This window comes from Lissotriton vulgaris, chromosome 7, assembly GCF_964263255.1.
Source record: "Lissotriton vulgaris chromosome 7, aLisVul1.2, whole genome shotgun sequence".
Lineage (NCBI taxonomy): Eukaryota > Metazoa > Chordata > Amphibia > Caudata > Salamandridae > Lissotriton > Lissotriton vulgaris.
In genome coordinates, this window is record NC_141695.1 from 1,477,496,698 (window position 1) to 1,477,514,080 (window position 17,383).

The 17,383-nt window shown below is 41.9% G+C and overlaps 1 protein-coding gene across 1 annotated transcript in view; it reads left to right on the top strand.

Annotated features, from left to right (window-relative positions):
- Positions 1-17,383, top strand: part of GGT7 (gamma-glutamyltransferase 7) — a 377,510-nt gene that overhangs the window by 225,198 nt on the left and 134,929 nt on the right. Inside the window, exons 7-8 of the mRNA XM_086932278.1 lie at positions 1,484-1,677; positions 4,994-5,081. Of these exons, the coding sequence (XP_086788404.1) occupies positions 1,484-1,677; positions 4,994-5,081 (282 nt within the window). The remainder of the gene's footprint in view (positions 1-1,483; positions 1,678-4,993; positions 5,082-17,383) is intronic.

Below are 17,383 nucleotides of genomic sequence, written 5' to 3' on the forward strand. Positions count from 1 at the left end.
ATGGTTCCTCGCCCCATATTTCAAAATTCGGGCTATCATGGACTTTGAATTTGCATATTTTTAAATATTAAAGCTAGGAAATAACGATCTGATTTTTAGAGTAAGTTCATTCCTCCAAGCTGCAGTACGCTCTTGCGCTTCAATGAATGAATCCTAATGTGGTATGCACTCTTTATCTTGTTTTTATATATTTTTAATCGTTAGTGAAGGTTGTCTCATTGTATAATAATTTTAGGGGTGCATTTGGAAGATATTTTTGTTTTGTTGAACATCTATGCATTATCCATGTAAATTATTGGTGACGTTGCACAGATCTACTTAAAACAATTTGCACTGTCAAGTTTGACTGCACTTTAATGCACTTTATTATAATCCACTGGCTGATTTGCACAAATTGTTCTAGACTCTCATTTTGCACAATGCCATCTATGCTGCTAGTTCTTAGGCCCATCAAACCCTTTTTATTATGTTTTTATCCCTGTATTGTGTATTTGTATTGGATGATACTGTATATTTATTTGTTTTAATATTTTATTGTATCTGTTTTGGTGGTGACGTACTGTGCTTTTATGGATATTCTTATCCGAATAAAGATTATTCATATCATATCATATGGACAGCATTTGGATTTCCCAAGAAGCTGCTCAAAACCTGAGTTGGTGGCTGATGAAGGACCATTTTCATGGGGGAAGCCCATTTGTCCTTCACCAGAAGTGGCTACTGTAGTGACAAATGTTCCCAAAATTGGTTGGGGCAGTCAGCTCAATGATTAAAGATCTCTGGGCTAACCGCCTGGCCCGCAAACAACGATTTGCCCTTAATACTATTTTACCTGAGATTAGTCTGCGGCAGTGTGATGGGGAAGAATTAAAGATTATTATACACTAGGAAATGTATGGCAAGAGTGCTGTCATGTTTTTTTTGATGGTCAGAAATATTAAGTGCATGTCATGTTACAGAGCTAAAATGCGTGGCTGGCCGGAATGCATTTTAAAATCTAAGTTGCATGTCATAGAAACAATACTATACCTATTACAATATACACCCAAACAACCTACTCCTACTGAGCTTAAATGGGGTATTTAATCTGAACTTCCCCCATAGAGGTTGGTTTTGGGAATCACAAAATTTATATTTGTGGGTACTCTAAAGAAATGCTACAAGAATGTTATACTGTTAAACTTTAAATGGCAAGTTGATTCTGAACAATGCTATCAATAAAAATGTTTGTCTTGTGTGAAATAAACGAGTGTGATGCATTTAGTTGACATGCTTTAAAAAAAAAAGCCAGAGTGTAACTAATATCTAAATGAAAATTAAAAAAATTCAATTTGTTTTAACTTTGAAGGTTCGGTGGAGTATACTTTGTGTGAATGGCATATTAGGGGGGTTATTCTTGAGGCAGTTGTCTCTTACTGCAAGTGGTCTACTCACCAAAAGTCCCACAAACTCTCAACTTGTGATTGCTACTACTGTTTTACAGCCCGAGCGCTCAGTGAACACAAAGTCTTGAACCTTTCCCACCAGTTCCGAGAGACTTTTCTGCCTGAAGGACAACCTCTGCTGCCAGGAATGTTCATGCGATGGCTAGAGATGGCAGACATTTTAGATTTTGTTGGCTCCAAAGGGGTTTCAGCTTTTTACAACAGCAACTTAACACAGGATATGGTGTCAGAGGTGAGTTTGCTATATGAGTCAATGCTATGGATAGAATGTGCTGTAGCTTTCAAATTAAAGAGCATAGCAGTCTGTTAAAACATGAAAAATGCACACTTTTGTGTGGATTAGCATGGTTTTAGTAAACCTTCAGGACTCCTAGGGCCTGAGATAGAGTACGATCGTCCAGTAAACCTCTGTACTCGTGGTGGCGGTCCGACCACCACTACACTGCAGGTCCGCCCACAGTATTTTGAGTGTGGCGGTCTGACCTCCATGAGACTGTCAGCTCTGCTGGTATCATGTATCCCGTGCGACGGAGACGGTGCTGATAAAGGCAGCAATATGCAGGTGGTGCCAATGCTGCACCGCCAAGCATATTACAAGTTGCCTGTCCACCGCCCATTTCATGGCGGTGAGCGCACCATGAAAAGGGTGGGAGAGAGGCAACTAAGGGGGCTCTAACAGGGCCACCTGACGCTCCTGGGCCGGGGGAGCATGTGGGGGGGGGCACATGTAGTGCCCCTCTGGATTTGTATCCCCAGTTCCTACACAGTGGGGCATGCATACCACACTGTGTAGGAAGGTGTAGTCGGCACTCTGACGGAGGTGGTCTACATGTTAGGCTCTTCTATAAGCCTAGTAGCAGCCGCCAGCAGACTGCCGCAGGACCGCCCACCAGACCAGGATTTAACTCCTAATCTGGCAGGCAGTTGTACCACGGCTTTGAAGGTCCTGCATCGGAAAGTGCGTTGCCGTCCCCTCTGTAGGACCGCCAAAGTCATAATCAGGCCCTTAGTGTTCATTTATCTGCAGCTTTTCAGCAACATGCTTTGGTGACCCTTTACCAAGATTTGTGTTTGTTAATAATGTAAAAAGGCAAAAATTAAACATCTGTATTTTCAAGATGGGATGCTTGAAAATGAGCATTTGTCAGTGTTTTTATTTGTTCGGGAAACATGTCTTGTGGTTAATTTCTAAGTTTTGGTGTTGATGCTATTTCACCAATTGAAAAATAACAAGAGAAGCAAAGAAAAAAGCAAAGGTAGTTGAGAATTTAAGATAATTCCGTTTGAAAATTGAGGGATAAAGATTACATCTAAAGTACAAAAAGGTGGCATCTGTTATCGTTTTTTTAATGAAACCTGACCTAACAGGAAGAAGCTGTCGTCTGCGGCAGCTCTAGAGGGTATTTGTGAGTGGAGATCTGCAAAACAGTTGTGGTCATCGGGAACCATAAAGAATCTCAAGTGCACAATTGTACTTCTCGGGGTCTAAGATTGACAAAATCTAAAGATTCCCACGGGTATTTGCCACTTCTTTTTATTGAATACATGTATTTTATTCAGTATGTTTTCTACCTGAGGATGTCCCAAATGATAGTACGATTTCCATAAACAGTAAGTCAGACCAGACTTGGAAGCTCTCCCTAAGCAACTGAAATCTTTTCAGGTTTCTACGGTACTAGGTGAAACAACATATTCCTAACATTACATCACACGTTCCATTGCTTGCAAAACAACTTTTAAAACTTTGGAACCGAATCTTCATCCGATGACAAGCACGGTAGAAATCCTCTGGCTTCCATGATTGCAGAGAATTTTTATTGATAACCTTCCTTCATCAGGTGTGAACCACTGCAAATTGTGAAGAAGAGTGTGGAGTTGTTTTTGTTTTTCTAAATACCTTTGACGCCTTTCAGGATTGTCCATTGCTTGATGGTGCTTGCTGATTTGGGTATTTGATTTACATAAATGTATTTTGAGAACCCAAGGCTTACATCATTTCTGACGGCTACCAGTAGTTACCATGAAAATAAATGGCAGGCTGGTGTTGGCTGTGATCAGATCTACATTTTTAAGATTAGGTCAAGCATATAATTGAATTGCAGTTTTATCTTGCATGTTGATGTTGCAACATAATTTGGCAGTTCTGTGGCAAAGACTTTTGTTAGTTGGATAATGACATTTAGGTTCCCTTGAAATGTCCTCTTGTGCCTTCAGCAAGCAAGAGCATGACAGAGCCAATACATAGGTGTCTCTCCACTGCAGTACCATTAATGTTTGTTGCTGCTGTAGGCCTGGATATGCTCATGTGTATTGTTTTCTTTTAGACACGTCTTTAGAGCAACTTTATCCAGTTGGTCGTTTCCGTCTTGCATGTTAGTGTGAGGTTCTTCCCAGAAGTCAGGGTTTGGGGTCTAAAGTGCTCTCTGACAATAGAGTGTGTGTCCCTAATTGCAGGTGTAAGTACCATTACCATGGGGTAAGATATTTAGTGTGGTCGGTAAATTGTCGTTTTTCATGTGGAAATTAGGTATTAAATATAACATGTTTTATGAGGACTTTCTTGTTTCAAGTAAGTTAAGAGACAGCAATATTTGTCACGACTTAAATTCTGGAGAGGTGAACATAGTGGGACCAGACACAAGGTACATGGCAGTAGTAATGAAATAAGCAAGACATTTTGACTGTGAATGTTCCATGCTTTTGTTAGAAGCTTTCAGAGTCATGGAAACATGTCAGCAGAGACAAAGTGATAGGCAGAGGAAAGAGGAAATCTACAGAAACACCTGACAGGATATGAGGGGGAAAAAGCCACCACTGCAAAAAGTCAATTAAAATTAGTAATGAATCTTAGAATTGGGACTTATCTTTCACTTCTATGAAATGGGTTTTTGTCCAAGAGTCTCAGGTGGACTGCAGTACTCTTTTATGAGTAGAGGAGGCAGTGAATCGGTCATTCTGTGAGTTTGAAAGAAGAGGTTTCTTTACCCAGACCTGTATCACTAACAATCTCTAACAATAAGCTTTCAACTAATTTGGTTTATTTAATGTCTGTTGGTTATGAGACGCTATGAAGTCATTCAATGGATGCCTCCTTGCAGCTATGCATCTCTACAGCTGGGACAACATTTGACAGCCAGGTCTGCCCTTCCTTGATTCAGTAGGATGACAAAAGAGCATTTTGAACTAATTGGCATATGTTTAGAACACAACATATGCTCCAAGAGCCTGGGCCTCTAGGATCAGTGTTTCACAAACTCCATGCCTCCTAGAATTGTGTGCCAACTCAGCATTACTGCCTGTATCACCAACTATGAATATAACATTGTTAACCTGTTTTTGTTTAAAATGTCACCTAGTGCAATGCAAAGTTGGGTCTCCATCTTTTACTCCAGTTAGCATAGATGCTCACAATAGCATTTACAACATGCAGCAAGTGCATCTGCTATGTTACTGTTTTGAACCTCACCTAAACTTTTATATCCAGCACCCGTGTCATACAGTTCAGAATGTCTCTATTATGGTCTGACTGTGTTCCCTGTTCACAACAGATTCATGAATATGGAGGGGTCATGTCTGAGGAAGACTTTAGCAATTACAGTGCCCGGGTGGAAAAACCGATCCAAGGAGTGTTTCAAGGTAATTACAGTGTGATCACCTCCGAGTGATAGCAAGTGATTACTTAGCAAATGTTTTGAAGGTGTTGTAAAGGTGACACACATCGCATAACAGTAACTTGTGCAACTGTATTTCTTCCTAGTTGAAACACTGTCTTTGGTGGTCTACTGACCCATTTGTCTTACGCCCTAAGTCAATGATTAAAATTCTGACTTCATATGCCTGGTGGCAACCAACTGACTTAGAAATCTGTGTCACTGTTCCCATATAAACCTGAACATTAAGAACCCTTCACTAGTCTAAAGAAAGCCTCTCTTTTTACAGGACAGCATTAGTAAGCAAAGAGATGGGTTGTAATTCGGGCTCCCGGTTTTATGGTATTTATTTTTTTGCCATTTCCGTCTGTATTTATCCATATTTATATTTTGGGCATTTTTTCTGTATTTATCCACATTTATTTTGCAACAAGCAAAAGGCGATGCTACATCTAGTATTTTTCCACATTTTAAATTGACATTGCACACATGCGCTCGGTTGTTATGTGAGGCACTGCCACCGGCAATGTATGAGAGGGGAGACATCGGAAGTCAATAGCTGCTTGCATGGATGAGGGAATACATTTTGACGAATTTCAATCAATTGTTTGGCTAGGGCTCAGCTGGAGGGGATTAGTGTTCTATTCGGTCGAACTTTGAGGATGAATGTACAGATCTGTAGGTAGCTGTCTCCCCTGCATTGTTTCACAAACCAGTCAAAACATCCATGCCAAGCACTCACATTGCGCTGACTAGTGTCCAAGTGATCAGACCTCATTAGCATGGATTGTACAGGTTCCCGGTTGCACAGTGGAGCCATCTCTCCCACCAGGCGTGCAACACATATTTGGCGCAAAGGGCTTCCTCCTCTCTCCCCCATCGTGTGTGTCAGCCCGGGCTGAGACAGCTTCCCGGGCACACTCAGAGCCGCACCCGAGTACTTCACAGGTCTTTAAAAAAAAACATTCACTTGCTAGCAAGGCTTTGTTTTCAACCCTTCTTAGAGCCCCTGCATCTCCACTCTGCCTATGCCTGGAAGACACCAGACTGCGGGCAGTGTCTACAGGACTCCCCTGTGCTCAGTGACTTAAACAACAAAACGTAAAGAGCTGCCTTTTACACAGGACAGTAGAATTGTTTATTTGGAATATGGGTGACTCGGGTTGCAATAAAAGACATGTTCCTCAGGTGAAACATCAGCGGATGGTATTACACACACCTATGCTTTCTGCTGAGACATATCGTGTTCTCAAACCACCACATTGTTTTCCTTAAGGAACGTCAGTAGCAAAATACATGGACATTGTGTGCAGCAGCGGTAATCCAGCACTGAGCGCATTTCCGCAGTGCTGTAACCTTGGATGCGGTTTCCGTACTGTCTCCTACCCACCCTGCATCAGGCTAGCGACCCCCCTTATACCTGGCAGCGAACAGCTCATTCCTGCCCTCAAACTTTCCATCAAAGCCCCTTGGCCACAGCACGCTCCGGGATGATTCTGTTAAAGACCCGCATCGCAGCATTGCGCACATTTCCTGTGTGATGTACATAGTCTTGTGCACTGGAGCACGGCAGCACGGGAACATTTTCTAGTATTTTGCAGTTTCTAAATATAAATACAGACAAAGGAAATATATAATATAATATAATGTATTTATATGTAAAAATCAGTAAAAACGGAAAACCAGGAGCCTAGTTGTAATATGTCACATGAACATTCCCACTTCAGAGTGCAATCAGCACCTTTAAAAGATTATTTTTCCATTTTGTTGACTTCTCATACATTGGACTTCTTTTATATTCCTGATTTGGGCCTGTAACCTCCAAAAACACAAGTACATCTTAGCGAGGTCTCCCATAGGGGACTGCCTCCTGCATGCTGTTGGGTCATTAGTCCTCACTAGATGGCTAAAAAATTGCTTTGATTAATATTTCTTCCTGCAGATTATACACCTTAAAAATCCAGTTGTCAGGATGGAACATTTTCCCCAAGTAATAGTCCTTCAGTGCTACCAGGAGACGCAATGTTACTCTATTCCCAGTGCCAGCCATCCGGGAAGGGACAACACCAGCTTACATAGCTGCCCTGGTGGGTGCTTTCACATCAGTTGTTGTTTTTCTATGTCCTGCTGACACAGGTCTAGAGCTTATATTTGATGTTTATCAAGACCTCAATATTTTAAACAATGCTTCTTCAATGGATGATGTTGATGTTGCAAAGAAATGTCCCTGTCACATCCCTATGACATCTGCATGTGGTGTCAGAGTCTGATCACAATCGTTTGGCATGTGACACTTGCTCATGCATCCATTAGAGTGCATTCAGGAAGCAGAAACCAAAATGTTTCTGCATCTGGCCCATTCAGACACTCCCAATTCATCCCCTCCCACAGGTAAGTTTCCTGACCCCTCCCACAGGTAAGTTTCCTGACAGGAAGGGATTCATCAAAATATTTTCTTGTAAAAACACTATCAAAAGGAGAAGTTCTCCTCTCCTTGAGTAAACAGTCCTACTGCTGAGACTATTTAGAGAGATGGTGTTGCTAATCTCTGATAACGATCTCTTCCCCATACTCCTCAAAGCGATACTGTTTATTAAAACAATTAGATTGACGTTCCGGACTCCATCTGTCAATCCGTCTCAGGTCATTGGATTTTTGCAGGCGTTTTTTCTGGCTGTCACTCCTCCCTCTGGATCCCTTTTGGCTTCCGAAGGTGGGCCAGACATCTCAAGATTGGCGTTTCATATTCAATGCTACTCTGTCTCCATAGGCTTTGGCCTTGACACCCCTTTCAAAGAAGCTGAGCCGTCTAGGTCGCTGGTCTGATTTATCTTCACTGTCACTTTTGTTGTCACATTTAACACCACCTCAGGTTTCTCTATTGGACACCATTCTATAGGTGGTCATAGAGAAGATGAAAACCTTGTGTGAGGACCAGCCCTTTGTTCCCAGAATCCAGAAGTTTGCACATATGAAGGAAATCGGGGGCTCAAATTTAGATTCGCTGGATATACCCATCCTGGATTTTAAGAGGTTGGAGGAGCGTAATTCAAAGTCTGATGATCTCTTCGTCCATATCTCATAGACTCAGGGCTCTTTCTGTACCTTTAAAATAATCCACTGTCCTTGAAGTGTCTAATGAAGGTAGTATCCCTTATCCTTTGGGCTCTCATTCTGAGGAGGTTTTCACATTAACAACAGAGCAAGGAATTGCTCAAGTTCCCACTTCTTTCTGCCAGAAAAAAATCCAACATTCTTAGAGAAACACTGCTTCTGGCTTTATCGGCTACATACTCTCTTCTGCTTTTTCACAAAACTTTGCTAGAACTGGTGCTGGCTGCAAGTAGAAATGCTCTTTAGCCCGGCAGTCCACAGGCAGATTGCTTGCAGCATACCCCTACACCTTCTGATCTTAAATTGTTTCTGACCGATCCTTCCCAAAAGAGTTTGGTAGTTTGAGCATCTTTGGCAAAACTAAAGCCCAACACTATCAAAAGGACTTGATACACTGCTCCAAATAAAATCCAAGTTGCAGAAAACAGGTTCCTCAGATCACTCCTGTCGTTACCCCAGTCGAGCCCGACTTATACCATACACACCGAACTAGGTATGGGGTATATACTAGACCACCTCAAAATGGCCCCACTTTTATGCTGGGCAAAAGTGTGGCTAAACGACGAGATAACACTGTAGTGTAGTTCCTATTTTCCCTATAGGCCCTGCCTTTGGAATAACATAAACAGCAGTTTAGACGTAGGACTGAAGTCTTCTAGGTCTCTACTGACTATGTTAGACTTAATTTAGGTTTGCCCCAGTTAGCTCAGAGGTCACTGGAAACTTTCTTGACTGAATAGGAAGTGATCAGCTTCCCTGGCTCAGAAAAGAAGGGATTCAGCTTCCTACAACCGTATAAACATGACAACTTTGCTCCCTCAGAATAAGAGTCAATCTCTAGAGTCGTGTGAAATAATAGACAGCTATTTCACTCAGTCAGTTGTGCATATTTAATTTCACCAGGGTGCAGAGAATAGAGAGACGGGCGTTTTCAATAAAAGGTATTATTTATTGAGCAGTCTTTCTACTCATGCAAGAGAAATGAATTGCCACAATTGCAATACTTGTTATAAAGTAAAGTACGTACAGTAAAAGGAGTATTATGAAATAATACTGTAAAAGCATTGATATGGTTTCTTAGCCATAAGACACTTTAAAATGGATAAAATATATATACATATATACATAGGCTAACGTGCTCAACTGGTGCTTCTAAAATACGCCTACCCCGGTGTACCTGACCTAAGCCTAATACGTGGGAAGGAGTAAGTAAGTAGCAGTTTAAGTTAAGTAGGTTTGTTGCCAAGGATCTGTTCAAGAATTCTCTCTAATGGTTTATTCAGCACTGTACCTTGGGAATAGAATGTAGGAGGTCTGGTATCTCCCTCTCAGGACCCGATATCCCAGTCACCCGCAAGGGTAGGCTGGAAACGCCGGAGCTGGATTTTCTCGGCAGGAGGAAAGACAGCGTCTTTCTCAGCGCGTCAGGGAGGAGGGGCAGCGTCCGTGGGCTTCTCGCTTCTGCTGGGCTCTCGGAAAGTAGATTAGCTGCTCCGCTCCAGAATCACCACCGTGTGTTTGCTTAAGGCAACGTTGGTATATTTATACCTGAAAGGTGCAGAGTTTGACGTAAGGTTTGGACATAAGACGTCAATAAAGATGTCACTAAGAACTGGCCGTTCTTACAGTGCTCGCAGGAGTTCTCTTACAAATCAAAACAATGCAAGCGGGGCTTTCCCAGGTTGCTGGGGGTTTGGTGTGTCGAAAGAACTCGGTGTGCTCTCTAGGAATCTAAGGAAGTGGCTTCTGCCGTGTCATGGACTGCAGAGGCGATTTACTGAAATATGGCTTTGAGTATTAAGCCATTATAGGGATATTTATTGATTATAGCCGTATAGGGGCATAAGGTCACAATATTGAATCGGGTTCCTAGATAAAACACATCAACACTAAACCACCAGATCCTAAAAGATTGTGTAGCCCTGGATAAGGAAAATAAGATCCCTTGGCTAAAGTATGTTAGAGCGGCGTGCTTTAGGCTTGGGCGCCCGGAATTGTATACCGCACCAGAGGGCTTAATTAAAAAGGACCTAGGATGGATTAAACAAAATTCTTTGAATCTGCTAGAAAGGGAAGAGCGGGAGCTGAGGAAACCGGAGGTCAGAAACAATTATTTGCTAGACACTTCCCCCTCCATTTAACCGTACCTAACATTTGTAACCAAGCCCTTTCATCGCTTTTTATTGGTTAGATTTAGGTTCAATTTAATACACTCACCCTGGGTACTTTCCCAGGCTGGGGCAAAATCTGAAAACTCACCTCCCTGTTCTTGTGACATGCTTTCCACACAGGACACTCTACATTGTGTGATGTTTTGTGAGTATTACTTAGAGCCAAGGAAGACATTTCTAAATCCATTATTGCGGAAAGTCGGCTTCGTACAAGTGAGGCCGGCGCTGCTCTATTTACAAATGCTCAGTACTATGCAGGTCACGTATAGTGTAGCGTGTTTTTTAGTGGCCGCCATTCGGATTCAGAACAGAAGGAGAGCCCGTATGTAATTAACCGGAGGGTTGCACAGGGAAAATAGGGCTGGCCAGTAACTGGACTTGTCCCTGTAGGTGATGAATTCTTTTTTGTATTGTAAATAGTGTGACCTGGAACTGTGATAATGAAATGTATATTGTATGTTTTTAACAGTTTTTATCTGTTTTTAGGATGTATGTGATTCTATGCCCTTTTATGATTTTAAATTAATCAAAATAAAGAATCTTTGACTTGACTTGACTTGATTCCATGGAGAACCACATTTTTCCTCTGTAGTGCGAAAACGCAAGAGTTACAATAATGCATGTGGAACTTCTTGGCTGGGGAGGCTAGATACAGCAAGCTCACTCTAGCTTGTGTTTCCACTTCAAATCGGATAGCGGAGTACTTCTCTGAGAAAGTGGAGAAAATTTACTCATCCTTCTCAGGGAGTGCCGTTGGTGGGGCTGACTTCAAAGAACAGGTGCAGGACAGTAGTTCTGGGCTGAGACTGAGTAATTTCACGGTCCCCCCTTCTGAGTCCCTAAAGAGTATTTGTGTGAGTGTAAAATTTGGCTTTCACAGAGACCCTGCTCCACCAAAAGTGATGGGAGCTAGCTTGGACACGCTTGAACCTTTCATCCGACACGTGCTGGATATTTCATTACTCAACACATGTTGCCTGATGCTTGGAAACGTGCAACTGTTCTTCCAATCAGGAAAAAAACGAATGTCAGTCTAGACAGATTGGAAAATCTGCGACCTATTGCACTCCTGCCTTATCTGGCAAAAGTAACTTATGGCCCATTTGGAAGACTCAGGTCTCCTTCATCCCTCTCAATCGGGATTTCGGGCGGGCTACTCTACAGAAACCGCTCAACTCCGCGCCACGGAAACCCTCAGAAAAGGGGCTGATGCAGGACACACCATGGCACTCATTATGCTAGATCTTAGTGCCACGTTTGACACTGTAGCACGTTACACCTTGCTGCAGTGTCTGAACAAAGGTGGTGTCACGGGTGCTGCCCTGAAGTGGCTAAAATCCTTTCTAATCGGGCGTAGTTTTTAGGTAAGGCAGGGTGTACACTACTCCAAAGATATTAAATTAGAACAGGGATTTCCTCAGGGCTCTGCCCTTAGTCCCTTAGTAGAGGTAGTGTCGTACGCTGATGACACCCAGCTTGTGATCTCCCTATCCCAAGTACCCAGGGTTGCGTCTTCAAATTTCAGAGCCTGTATGCAGGAGCTTGCCGCCTGGATGGACAGGAACTGTTTAAAGTTGAACGGCAGCAAGACGTAGGAATTTGTGGTGGGTGGTAACCACTCGAGTTGGACCTCGGAGTGGTGGCCTCCGTGCCTGGGTCCTATCCCGACCCCTTGCATTGAAGCGAAAAAGTTTGGGATTTGGGTGGATCCCACTCTTTCCTATGAGGGTCACATCCAACGGGTAGTAGGGAAAGGTTTTGGAGTATTAAAAAAACTACGGAAAACATTGGATCTTCTCCCATTGGGGACCAGGAAGACGTTGATACATGCATTGATCACATCCCGTCTTGACTATGGGAACATACTCTATCTGGGAGCCACTGCAAGGGGCCTTGGGAGATTACAGGTTCTACAGAATGCCGCTGCTCGGCTGGCGCTCATGCAGCCTAGGAGAGCGGCATCGAAAAGGGCTCTTGACTCATTGCACTGGCTCCCAGTCAAGAAAAGAGTATTGTTCAAGACGCTCCTCATATGTCACCGCATTGTCCATAATGTGGGTCCAGCCTATCTAGGAGACCTAGTTACCAAGTATGTTCCCAGCAGGTCTCTTAGATCCAGCGGGACGAGACAGTTGGTAATTCCAAGGTGAAGAAGGCCAAAATGGGAGGTCGTTCTTTCCGGGTTCTGGCGGCTCAGGACTGAAATAGTCTGCCCATCTTAGTGAGGCTTGAATGCTCTGAAGCTAAATTCAGAAAGCTGTTGAAAACCCACCTGTTTTCTGTTTAGCGCAAGGTGCCTATGTTGTGGTAATCTGTCTGGTGATCTATTTCTCCCCCCTCTCACCTAGCGTGGGGACACGCCGAGATGGCATAACCATGCGCTTTACAAATGTTATTATTAAAGTGTAGTCTGTTTGTCCGCAGAAGAGTCTCTCCGTGTCAAAGGGCATATCTGTTATGGCCGCCTAGACGTCACCACAAAATCCAGTACAGCCTGTCCAGGCATGCCTGCTGAGGGTAACCACCATTGCCATCGACTGGACCTTCGTGTCAGCCAGATCTGGGACACATTTCTCAGCCAGTTGGCTATTGGTGAGGGAGCAGGTGTGGAAGTCCATTCTTTTTGCCAAAGGTGGTATTCGCCTTTCATAATGGCCAGTCTACCGCCCTCCCATCTATCTTTTCAAATTTTCATCCATCCAAGGAGGAGGAGGAGCGATGACCCTAATGTACCAAAAACTTTGTGTTCACATTCAGTACAGACTACTTTAAAAATCCAAAGTCTCATTTAACAATGCAAAAAGTAGTGCAAAGTAGAATCAGAGCCACAGGGCAAGGTTAGTGAATGTTTGCGCTTCCCTTCCAGTCAAAATGGGTTCTTCTAAAAAAAAGTTCCAAAAATCAAAGTGACCACCAAGCTATTATTGATGGGACAGGAATAGATTTGCAGATAATTGTGAATACTTGCAAATGCTGGAAACGACGAGGTCTGCATGGCACAGCAGATCCACATCCCAGTATTCTAATTGCTAGATCCCTTCCCAGTTAATCTTAATTAGGAGGGTTGGTTTGTGATTTTTGCATACAGTACTTTTGCACTGCCGGGGCTTTCACCATCCCTCTTACTCACTACAGAAGGGGGACTTATTCACCTGCGGTGCAAAAAAAGTGCACTACGCTCAGCCTCTTTTGAGCATCAGGCCCAATGTATGTAGAGCGTGTTGGCATACTCCTGTCTTGTCCAAGCACCGCAATCAGCAGGTGTTATTTCTACCCAAATAATGGTACTCAACTTATTAACTTCAAAGGGCCAAAGACTGAGTCGACCTTGCAGGAATGTAGACCTTCTGCAGATTAGATGCTACAGTGGCAACAGTTCCCTCACCAAACTATCCTGCTAGCTTAAATGGTATGAACCTGTAAAACCTTTGCAAACTATATTCTATATCTATGGGAAACATTTACAACTTTATATGTGGCAATTCATTCACAGTAAATGATCTGATTCACCCATATACATCCAACCTATGATCAATCTATAAGATATTTTAATATCTATTTTAACAAAGTCTATTTATTCTAAGAAATCGTGATCGAGAAGGGAAAGTACAAGAATAATTTTTTTCAATAACTTTCTAGTCCAACTCAATAAATAAAACATGTATTGTTTCTGTTTTATCTTTATACTAGTCATGCTAACTTCTCTAAAGGACAACATGCTATGAATTTTCTATCAAAATTGAGAAGATGGTCCGTATAACTGCAATTGGCGACATACCCTGCCACAACTCAAAACTCCCAATCACCATTGACTTGGTTTTCAATGCATTTTTCTAGTAGTCAAGCAGATCTTTATTAGGTTAATAAAAGTCATAAAAGATTTGAAAACGAATAAAATGGCATACAACAGGTTTCATAAATGAGCATATAAAAAGAGCACCTCATTACTAAAAACAATTACGACAGCATGTCTTATGGAAATTACAAGAGACATTTTAAAAGCTCCAAGCATCCGTTGAGTTCCAATCCCACAGATGTTCTTTTTTGATTAATTACCCATCATTGATCTCACTCTAACGGCACCAGATAAAAATGAGACAACATTAAAAACACACAAATTAATTAGGTAACATTTGTAAGTACATCAGAGCAGGTCTAACCTGAGTGAATTTCATCTCTTTCAATCAAGGATATACATATTTTTTAATGAAGTGCATTATGGTGCACACAAAACATAGTGTCCTGAATTAACAAAATATCACTATTGCATGGCCCCAGATTTTCAACCCGATTCCAACCCTTTGGATGACCCAGAAGCCAATAAATCTGGTGCAGTCTGAATCTAGGTAATAAGTATCTGTGATTTAGATCAGATACATAGACAAATATGGCTTTATGAATTATGTAGTCCTCAGTACGCCATGTGCACATACCAGTGGCTTATTTAGTTCTCTTATCTCTCTTCTCTCCTGCATTTTCTGGTAAACTAATAAGTCTCTTGATAATGCAGATTGTATTAGCTGTAGCAAAGATTGTTTTAAGAGTGTAAAAAGGATAACTTGTAGGTAGGATCAAAATTTAATATTCATCTCCTCAACTGTAGGTAAAAAGATGACTTGCACATTGCAAATCTTAAGCAGTGTAAATCTGTAATTACAAACTCACTTTTATTTATATAAAATAATTTTCAAAGGTGTCTTCTTTAATTAAAATAACTGTTCAAACTTATGGGTGTCAAATGTGTGTCTATTACTGGAACATGCATAAAAATAAGTGTAACATGTATATGGAAAAGCATATTAAGTTCAGTTTGTACCACTTACGTGTGCTGTGGCTCTTACAGCTCCTGATATTAGCAGTTCTGACATGGTGGTCTGTTGTAGTAGGGAGGTCATGATTTCGGTTATGTAATGCCTTTGACGTTCTTTTTCTTTTATGCTAATGTCCCCAAATCATTGCAGAGGATCCACTCATGGTCGAAAATGTCCTTGCGTTCACAGCTGGTGTTAGGCGCTGGGGTACGATGCATTCCCAGATCTGTTGAAGGCATCAAGCACTGCTGATTTTTTTTTAATACCACCACAGGAGTCACCTTAAGCCACAAGCTGGTGAAAGACATTAGAAATGCTGGTGAATTTGCTAAATAGTGATTTCTTTTTCAAAACTCAAAGTAGTGATTCGTGAAGATCAGCAGTGAATTCTTGTCATAAACTAACATGCGACTTATGCAAGGCAGTGGGTTTTCGATTCCTTAAAAGTTGCTATTATTACAAATGTGTAAAGTTCTCAATACAGCAGATCCTTGATAACCTGTTTCCTACTATGCAGGCAAATGGTCAGGTTTCATTACAGCCAAGAAAGGCATAGAAGTGATGAGGTGTGCTATTTTGCATTGGTGCGATATAGACTTCCTTTGTTAGGCAGCTGACCCGTGGACACAATTTCAATGTTCACAGGAATTAGATCGGTGACAGGGTGTTCTCAATTGCTGAGCCAGTGAAAACCCTGCTGTTGGCAACACTACTTTCTATGGCAATGTAAATGAGGTGGAAAAGGGTAAAATGGGCAGTTGAGACATCCAAAGTTTATCGCTGACCTCTATATAAGGCCCTTTTGCTGCTTTCTGTAGTTGTACTGCTGAATGAAGTAGAGGTTACTGATATGAAATCAAAACTGTTTGGTATTTCTATCTTCACCTCTGGTTCCATTAAATGCTTGTTAAAAGCTTTTGAGTTTTTCCCTGCGCTCCTTCCAGTGCCCAAAGTGCATAGATAAAAAATAATTGCTATTGTCTAGTTTATTTTATTATCCTATTGTGTACAATCAATGTAATAATGTAAAGAGAAATGGCATAGTCTAAAGGGAGGATTTAGCTTTTGTGACCTTGCAATATTAATTAACACAAAACGCTACGAAATAAGGAAAGAAATGGGTAGAGCATTCACGTCTTAAAACAAAATATAGAAGGCCAGTTCTAGACTATGAGCTATCTGGATTTCAAAATGAAGAACAGGTGGACACATTTGTTCCTGCACATGCCATTTGGAGTAAAGACGCTTAGTAAGTGGGCATTAGATTTATGCTGAAAGTGCAATAATGTTTCATGCAATTATTTCCACACATGGGAATGTAGCAAAATGCTTATGTTTTGGGATGAAGTTAAAAATGAGAATATCAAATACCCTGGGAACAAGCTGGCCACTTAGCACCTGAGCACGTGTTTGGCCAGCTAGGGTACAAATTGGCCAGAATTAACACTTCTGGCCAATACTCCCCACCTACATCTGGCTTTTAAGAGTTATTATTCATTGAGTGAGGAATAACATACTGACCTGGTTTTACTCTGCCAAAAACTAAATGCCTATCTCTTTTCCGGGACAAATACTGGCTCCATTTCAGTTACTTTTTGGGTGTACATGGGAACTCCAACACAGAATCGGAGGCAAGGTTATGAGAAGACATGTGGGGCCAGGAGAGGCTGCTTTGCATGCTTCCATGCTCCCCCGTGCCATAGAAGAGGTTGGACTGGGCCTAGCTGTGCTGGTCCCTCCATCCCGTGCCCGAACCCACGTGCCGTTTTACTAGATGCCTTTTAGACCAGTTGCAAAACACCAGAGGCTCAGAAAAAAGTCATGTGGGAACGTAATGTATTGATGGTTTTTATTCACAAATGGGCTATGCATATACTAGGTAGCATGGAAGACAGGTTCGAAAAAATCTGCAAAAGATAAGTTCAGTAAGCGAAAAAGAGAATTTTTGGACAGAGTGCTGAAAAGTGCTTGATTAGGAAAAGCACACTTTATCCATCACCCACTCCACAACATATTTTCTGATGACCTTTACCTACCCAGGAGACTTGTCCACCAAGAATGGAGACAACTCTGATCCTCTGTGGTACAACTATGGGGCAGTCAGACGGCTTTGCTAAACATATGTGTATATATACTTTTCTCTCCCCCACCACAGTCCTCTCAATCCCTTCACTGTCACTGCACTTTTAACG